A 9,296-nucleotide genomic window follows, 5' to 3' on the forward strand; every position below is an offset into this window, starting at 1 on the left:
TAGATCCAACAACAAGCCAAAGTCCCAAATTTCATAATGGACAAAAGTACAAGCAATTCATCAATAATGAAGGTGCTACAAAAATTGGAATCTGCCCCAAAATAGAAATCCAACCCAAGAGACTTTTTCTCTCTCTCCCTCTTCCGCCTCCTTTCATCTATCAAATTTCTGCAACCTCTGCTCTTCTCCAATGGAGCTGAATTTTGGACACCCTATAGTTCTTGAGCATATGAACAACTTTCAAGAAGGAACCATTTCTGTTTGAGCGACGGAAATTAAAGTGTTGAAGCTCCAAACATGATAGTCGGCTTCTTGCAGATTTCGAAGCTGTTGTGATGTTTCGAAGATCTGGAAATATTTAACCGTTAGTTCATCCTGAATTTTTGATATGTTATGAAAGAGTCGATGAGGAACAACTTCAATGAAGAAAGCATACCGATCTGAACAAGAGAAAATGGAGTTTCGAAGCTCACAACAAATCTGACGGGTTGACAGACAAATAATAACCAGTCATTCATCATACCTGAATTTCTTGAGTTATACAGCTCCGAGGGATCTCAAATTTGGATATGTTGTAGTTCACAAGCTGAGGAACAACTTCAATGAAGAAAGCATACCGATCTGAACAAGAGAAAATGGAGTTTCGAAGCTCACAACAAATCTGACGGGTTGACAGAAAAATAATAACCAGTCATTCATCATACCTGAGTTTCTTGAGTTATACAGCTCCGAGGGATCTCAAATTTGGATATGTTGTAGTTCACAAGCTGAGGAACAACTTCAATGAAGAAAGCATACCGATCTGAACAAGAGAAAATGGAGTTTCGAAGCTCACAACAAATCTGACGGGTTGACAGAAAAATAATAACCAGTCATTCATCATACCTGAGTTTCTTGAGTTATACAGCTCCGAGGGATCTCAAATTTGGATATGTTGTAGTTCACAAGCTGAGGAACAACTTCAATGAAGAAAGCATGCTGATCTGAGCAAGAGAAAATAGAGTTTCCAAGCTCACAACAAATCTGACGGGTTGACAGACAAATGATAAACAGTCACTCATCATACCTGGATTTCTGGAGTTGTACTGCTCCGATGGCTCTCCAATTTGGATATGTTGTAGTTAAGGAATTAACGAACAACTTTCATGAAGACAACTTTGTGATTCGACCTACAGATGATGGTGTTATGTTGAAAAACAATTCCGGTTGTTAGGGGAAATGAAAAACAATTCCACCAAAGAAACATCATTATGATGTTTCATCATTATGGTGTTTTCATCATTATGATGTTTCATCATTATGGTGTTTTCATCATTATGATGCTTTCATCATTGTGATGCTTCCATCATTGTGATGCTTCCATTATGATGTTAATGCACCAACGGTTACACCTTCTGCAATTCCACTTATTCGGGCCTAGCAACCTTCATCAACAAAATCTATGAAGAAAAAGTCCGGGGCTACCACTTAGAAAACAAAAGAATGAAGTTTTGGTACTTACGACATGGACTATTAGCAAGACACCTCATTCGTCAACTCCCTCGACTAGAGACTTGGGGGACTCCCACCATATGCTACTACGCCTTGGTACTCAAAAGTTCGTGACAACTCAGTGACTTGGATTTTTCAAGTCTCCAACCGAGAAGTTTTCCTCACTCGGGAAATTAAGGGAACACTACCTCAAACTACATGCTTCACTCACAAAGCTTCAACAATACAGGTTTCAACAAAAGCAAAAATTCAAAGAACTTTATGAAGAAGGCTTTGGTGTATTTAACACAATATGTTGAAATGAAGCAAAGCTTATTTATTAATATTTTCGATAAGCCACAAATATGTACATATACATGAGTCAAAATAAACAAACAAAAGGGAGCCTTCACAAAGGTTGCTTAGGGGAAGTCTCAGCAGTCGGTAGAGCCCCAGAAAGAGAAAGCACCGGAGGGTGGTTATCCGGAGCCTCAGTACTTGACAAAACCCCAGAAGGAGGAGGCATTGGAGGTTCATCATTTGAAGCTTCATTACCAGGTACAGCCCCAGAGGACGAAGGCAATAAATGCCTTTGGAACAAACCCACAAACCGCTGATGATCAAGTAAAACCTTACCATCAGATTCCTTCATCTGGTCAAGCTTCCTCTTCATGTTTGTAGCATAGTCATGGGCGAGCCGGTGCAACTGCTTATTCTCATGCTTGAGCCCTCTAATCTCCTGTTTGAGACTCATCACTTCAGCAGCCAATGATTCAACTTGGCGGGTTCTAGCAAATAGGCGTTGGGCCATATTAGACACAGAACCTGCACACTGAACACTAAGAGCCAGAGAGTCCTTAACAGCCAACTCATCAGACCGTTTGGAAAGTAGTCTGTTATCTTTGGGAGTGAGAAGGTTCCTGGCCACCACTGCAGCGGTCATATCATTCTTCATCACAGAATCCCCAACGGTAAGAGGACCAGTAGGGGATATGAAGGATGGGCGCCATATATTGTCTGGAGAAGGCGTGGCTGTCTCTTCTCCAAGGTTCAAGTCAAAACGACGGTCGGAGGGTCCAGACATTTTCAAATGTGTTGAAGAAGGAAGAAGTCAGACAAATCAAGATCTTAGAAGTGCAAGAAATGAGCTTCTACTGGTAGAGATTCAAGTGTGCTGTGGAACTTAATGCCAGCCTCTATAAAAATCTGCACTCGACGGAGCTTCAGAAATCGAAGAGGCGTTTGCTTTCTCAAAAGCTGGGCTGCTCAGAGACCACGAGGGCCGATCTCAGAAATCGAAGAGGCGAATGCTTTCTCAAAAGCTGGGCTGCTCAGAGACCACGAGGGCCGATCTCAGAAATCGAAGAAGCACCTGCTTTTTCAGCCTCGTCAGCACCTGTCACATGCACACTCAGCTTTGCGGAAATTACGGGCAATCTGTCGAAGATTTCTGGTGAAGTAGAAAGCACGTGAATCTTACTGTTCAATCACCGCTCTCCATATGCACCATCAACTCCTCGGGTACCACATATAACTTTGTCAAAGATCTCTGACAAAGTTTAGGCACGAGAATTTCGAAGTTCCAGCTACCCTACTATTACCCATAAGGGTAAAGGAACAGCACCACTGCTTGACAACTGGAAAGTCCCTATGTGTGTCGACCTCCGTGTTTTGCGGCAAGACAGGTTGGCAAGAACGTCCAACCTTTACTCACATTCGAGAAAAGACTCCCAACATAATTACTTTCTCAAAAACCGGAGTAGCACCGCTTTCCGAATCTCGAGAGTCAGATCCTCGACGGGATTGCTTGTTCGAAAACCGAAGAGGCACAACTCTCAGAACTTCGAGAGCCAGATTTCCTTAGATAAAGCTTGTCTGTAATCTTCACACGTAATATCAGCTTTCCAGATACCACATACCACTTTTTCAAAGTGCTCTGACAAAATTAAAACACGTGAAGCTGGCAGCTCCCACTACATTGCTGTGACCAAGAAGGGTAAAGGAATAGCATTACTACTTGTTATTGGGAAATCCCTATATACATTGACCTCCCTCCTCAACGGACAGGCAAACCTGCAAAAATGCTCAACCCTTTCTCGCATTCGAAAAGGCACCCTCAACATAACCTCTCGAAATACTCAGCTTTATTTCCCCCCGATAATACCTCAGCAAATAAGCCACACCAAGAACAAGAGTATCTCATATCATCAGGGTCGAAAGCAAGAGTATCCCATATCATGCTTTCTCCCTGTCTTTGTCTTTGTCCTTGTCCACACCTGCAGGACAAGGAGAAAGAGAGCAGTCAGTCGGAACCTGAAATCAAACCTCCAATTTGGAACTGACTGCCTGGAGCCTTTGCCTGGTCGCTTACTTAGCATTGCTCTCGAGTACTCATCCTCAACTGCTGTCAAGGTCACGAATTCCACCGGCAAATACCTCATGACAGTTGATCAGATATTGGCTCTTTACACTGAAGCTGCCAAGCGTGAATGAGTCACTATGAAGGAATGTTCTGAAGGACCATTTAAATGCAAAGGTTGCACACCACTTCTGCCATGCAAAAGATTGAAGCAGAAGGTTCAACGGTGGGCTGAAACAGATCACTACAGCACGACACATTTCCATACCACATTCATTATTCCGTCAACAGCAATAGTATCCCATATCATCAAGGTCGAACGTACTCTAGATTTGATGGACTTGTTTTGACCCTCAAATTTTTGAGTCGGCCTTATACTCTGAAGGGCACCAGAAAACCCTCCAGCACAGTTCAAGAATAAGCCTGTGGAAAGTTATTTCTTCAAAAGCAAAAGTATCTCATATCATCTCTTATCCATTTGCTTCTCCTTATCCTGGCAGTTGAATGAGAGACAAGGAGAATGAGAACAATCAACCGGAAGCCGAAGTCAAACCTCTGCTCCTGGGTTGCTTACTTGGAAGTTTGACTGCTTACCTTGTCTGTCACCTCTTTCGGCAGATCTCCTAGCTCGACGACTTGGGGGACTCCTACTATAGGGTTTGTATCGCACTTGACCAAGCCCGAAACTACAAGTAAGCTTCAAGTGAAATTGATACATTACCTTGTGCGTCAACATCAGCTAAATACACCATTCCCGGATGGAGGAAAGGTACTTCCAGAGAAGGGCAGATGAAGATCAGACCACACTTCGGTACTTAGAAGTTTCGTGATTACTCAAGGGATTGGATCTTGCAAGTCCCCAACCGAGGAGTTTCCCTCACTCGGGAACTTAGGGGAGCACTGTTTGTACCATACTTGACCAATCCCGAAACTACCGAGCACCGGCCAACGCTATACTGTCAAGGACCCAGAAGAGTTCCCCTCCGACCAGGAGGCCAATCACTACTCGACACGTGTCAAGATTAGAAGCCAATCAGAGCGCAGCACGTGTCGACATCAAGAACCAATCACAACATGACACATGTCAATGTGACAAAGCTACAAGTTTTTCTATAAATAGGGGTCATTCCCCCACAATATTGCCTAATGCCATTTTGTGTTAAATCATTCACAAGAACTCACTAAATTGAGAGCTTGATCCTTTCTACTTGTGTAAGCCCTTCACTACTAATAAGAACTCCTCTACTCCGTGGACGTAGCCAATCTGGGTGAACCACGTACATCCTGTGTTTGCTTCTCTGTCTCTATTCATTTACGTACTTATCCTCACTAGTGACTGAAGCAACCAAGCAACCAAGCGAAGGTCACAAAACCTGACACTTTCTGTTGTACCAAAGTCTTCGCTGATTTTGTGCATCAACAAACACTTTTACCATCCAACTTTGAGGTTGTATATGGTTTGAGCTATGGATAACAGCTGCAGCCAAACACTTTAAGCCTGGAGTAGTCAGGAGGCTTGTGAAATAACAGTTCCCATGGAGAAATTGCAAGACCAGAGATCGGAAGCCGATTGATCAAATATAAGGAAGTAGAAAATGCTTCAACCCAGAATTTATGAGGAACCTTTGATGCAGTGAGCAGAATTCGAGCAGTTTCTGTGAGATGTCGATGTTTCCGTTCGACACAACCATTTTGTTCTGGTGTGTGAGGACAAGAAAACTGATGCATAATACCATGATGTAGCAGAAAAGACTTGAAAGTAGTACTAGTGAATTCACCCCCTGAATCAGTTCTGAGAACTTTGATTTTATTTCCAAGTAAGTTTTCTACATAGCTCTTGAAATGAACAAAGATGTAATACACTTCAGATTTCAACTTCAATGGAAAGAACCAGCTATACTTTGTAAACTCATCAACAAACAAGACATAGTAACGATAGCCACTAACAGAAGATGTAGGGGCAGGTCCCCAGACATCACAATGCATAAGGTCTAAAGCAACAGACACAGTACTAACACTGGTAGTAAATGGCAGTTTGTGATTCTTGCCAATTGCACAATCTGAACAAAAGAACGAAGTGAACTTTTTACCACTATAAGCAATAGAACTATTATTCAAAGTCTTTCTGAAGATAACAGAGGATGGATGACTGAGCCGGTTGTGCCAAACTTGTAAAGAAGCTTTTGTACTAACAAGTGCAGAAGGAGAGGTGAAAGCAGTTGGTGAGCCTTGAAAAGGATAGAAGCCATGTCTAACTGGGCCCCGAAAAAGCATCATCCCCGAAATACGATCCTTGATTTTAGATCCATCCGAATCAAGGGTTAATTTGCAGTGATTATCTCTTAGGAATTGATAAGCAGATAGAAGATTATGCTTCATTGCAGGGACATGAAGACCATTATTTAAACGAAAATTAGCAAGAGGAGTTCGAAGAATGGTAGTACCAATATGATGAATTGGCATACCTTGACCATCACCTATATAGACCTTGTCTTGACCATTGTATGGCACTGGAGATTGAAGAGCAGAAACATCATTAGTGATATGCGATGTAGCTCCTGAGTCCATGAGCCAAGTAGAAGCAGAAGGTTTGTAGTTGGTTTGAGCACACATAGCTGCCAGTTTTGCAGGAGGGACTTTACCAGAGTAGGCATGATTCATTCTTTCAAAACAGTCAATAGCTTCATGTTCAGGAGAATGGCAGATTTGACAAGGAGATTTGGAACCATTGGTGTTACCTCTGGAATTGCCTCCAAAATTGCGATTGAAATTATGAGAGTTACCTCTGTAATTGCCCCGATAATTACCACGAGCATTATGTCCACGAAAGTTGTTGTTGTTGCCCCGGAAATGACTTTTGCCACGATAGTGAGTGCCCCGAGAAGGATGTGGAGAATAGCCCTATGGTGTAGGAAGAAGAGGAGGCTGAGAAGAGTGAGCTGCATAAGCCTGAAATGGTTCAGAAATAACAGACTTCTTTTTGCGATTCATAAAGAGCTCATTGTTAATCAACAATCCATAGAGTTCATCCAAAGAGGTGGACGAGATGCGGAGCATAATCGAGTCGATGAAAGACTCATAATCATCAGAAAGACCTTGTAGTGTGATTGCAATCAGATCGCTTTTAGAAACTGGAGCACCAGCGGCCATCAGTGCATCAGAAATGTTCTTGATGAGTTGAATGTACTCTGAAATAGGTAGATCACCCTTCTGAACAGAGTGAAGGTGAGAACGAAGCTGGTGAATATGAGCAGCTGAGACGCCTCCAAAGCGTTGTTCAAGAGTGAGCCAAAGTTCTCGAGAGGATTGGACACCAACTGTGAAAGGAATAAGATCTTCCGAAAGCGTAGAATTCAACCAAATAAGAATATTTTGATCCTTTTCATACTACAAATCAAAAGCAGGATTTGGAAGTGCAGTGTTCTGGCCAGATTCATCAAGAAGAAACGGCGATGGACAAGCTTCAGAGCCATCAACAATTACGGTAAGCTTATACCGACGAAAGATTGGAGCAAATAAAGCCTTCCAAACAAGGTAATTATCGCGTTTGAGCTTTGTAGGAACCATACAGCTAATATTCTGAATGGAAATGGAAGAAATTGAGGGATAAGGAGGAACCGAAGCCAAATTAGGGTTCATCGGGGCCAAATTTGGGGCAAAAACTGCAGGATCCGTTGGAGAAGAAGTTGATGAAGTCATAGACTCAGCAGATCACAGAGAGTGCAGAAGAGCGAAGATCACTGAGAGCACAATTGCTTCCTCCTGCCAAAAATCGCAAATCAAAGATCACAAATTGAAATCGGAAGAGACGACAGATCTCAAAAATCGGAGATCACAAATTGAAGCATGGATAGAAATCACAAAAAAACGCAGATCACAAAGATTACAGAAACTGCGAAGATCATCAAACATGAAGATCAGAGATCGCAAAGATCAGAGATCGCAGGAAGCAACGAAGCGAGAAAGGAGAGGATCGAGAGAGAGAAAGGCGGTTAAGCAGAAAGGGATGATACCATATTTAGAAAGATATTTCTCATTAACTTCAGAAATGATTTACATGATGGTATTTATACCAGTGAGCTAAATAAAGCTTAGATATTAACTATTGTAACTAATTAACATTAAACTAAGATTAGTTACAATACTAAAGTAATACCAAACTTATACACTAAGTAATTGCTGACTGTACTGAGGACTTGGATCCTAGTTGGCACTGTTGAGTTGACTGAGGATGTGGCTCTTTATTTGGATCATTGATTCATAACATGTTTTAAACGAATAATTAGCAGAAATAGAATGCCTCCTAATTATTAAACATCCATGCATCCAATTAAGATCAAGAGTAGGAATATTTTCATTGTCACACTGTCATGTAATGTTATTAATTCATTTGCTATAAAATATTTGTAGATGACGTGATCAATATATCATAGAATTAGGTTATAGTAACATAGATAAATACACGAGTGAATGCATTTGTAATATTATGTATCAATGAGCGAACTACCACATTGATGGCCGTAGGGTTTGGGGTTTTTTCTTTTAAATCTCTAGTCACTATGCACGCAACCAATTTATTGGTGCCACAATTTGTCACATGGGAAGAGCCATCACCAAATGGTATGTTTCACGTCCATTTCCACTGGTACGACTGGTCCCCAAAACCCTAATTTGAACTAGTATAAATCTTCTTCGACTTTAGAATTTTGGCGACGTAAGGGTTTTGCAACAAAACTTACGCTATTTATTCGATGACTTTGAATATTATTGTCAACTGTCAACAAAACCCAGCTACCATAATCCCCGTCCCGGTTTTGGCCAGCAATCGCGCGTCTACCTGCTCTAGATATCGGTCTTAACAGGTAAGGTATATAAGCATTTATGTTACGTTGTTTTCCATTTGTCTAATTTTCTTTGATTTTGGATTTAATTAAACCTTAATCCTAATCCTAATCCTCATGCGGTGGCTAAACACTGGCTAATTAAAATGCTAATTTATACATGCAGCAGCAGCAGCTAGCACCAATCCATGAGCATGCATCACATTGACGTTTGACATGGAATTTTTTTCATTAATCTTAAATTGCACTACCAACCTGTCCAACCGAGATGGCATTTGTCACGCGTTCAACACGCAAACTCTCCTTGCCAAGTCTGACTGAGTGATTTCAACCCATTTACCTGACTTGTTTACATCATTAGTCCATGAGTCTTACATTATTTCTTGAACATTATACTCAGCTAGATATAACATTATCAGTCAATTAAGGTGTACTACTTGGATTGTTATTTCAAAACACATCCCTTGGGTATATATTGTTGAACCTATTTTCAAAATGTATATGCACATGCATATGAAATATTTGTAAATCAACAACGGAATTACGTATTAGTAATGTCAAATTTGTATCGATTATACATTAAAATACTTTGTTATTATAGATTTAAAGTTTTATCTACAGATTTT

The 9,296-nt window shown here is 41.1% G+C and overlaps 1 protein-coding gene and 1 long non-coding RNA gene across 2 annotated transcripts; both read right to left on the reverse strand.

The window, feature by feature from the left end:
* LOC139192926 (uncharacterized) lies at positions 1–1,257 on the reverse strand. The gene is made up of 5 exons (XR_011577483.1): positions 1,067–1,257; positions 886–983; positions 705–802; positions 524–621; positions 1–348 (listed from the first exon to the last, which is right to left on the reverse strand). It is a non-coding gene; the product is annotated as an uncharacterized lncRNA (long non-coding RNA).
* Positions 1,258–6,730: 5,473 nt separating this feature from the next.
* On the reverse strand, positions 6,731–7,528 carry LOC139192761 (uncharacterized). The gene is made up of 2 exons (XM_070815430.1): positions 7,313–7,528; positions 6,731–7,216 (listed from the first exon to the last, which is right to left on the reverse strand). The coding sequence occupies exons 1-2, from the start codon at positions 7,526–7,528 to the stop codon at positions 6,731–6,733; spliced, it is 702 nt and encodes a 233-aa protein (XP_070671531.1).
* Between the last annotated feature and the right edge of the window lie 1,768 nt (positions 7,529–9,296).

Source organism: Malus domestica, chromosome 16, assembly GCF_042453785.1.
Source record: "Malus domestica chromosome 16, GDT2T_hap1".
NCBI classification, from domain to species: Eukaryota; Viridiplantae; Streptophyta; class Magnoliopsida; order Rosales; family Rosaceae; genus Malus; species Malus domestica.

Coding starts and splice junctions, on each gene's coding strand:
- LOC139192761 (XM_070815430.1), bottom strand. CDS start 7,528: ATGACTTCATCAACTTCTTCTCCAACGGATCCTGCAGTTTTTGCCCCA. Junction 7,217..7,312: donor TTCGTCGGTATAAGCTTACC/GTAATTGTTGAT, acceptor TTTGATTTGTAG/TATGAAAAGGATCAAAATAT.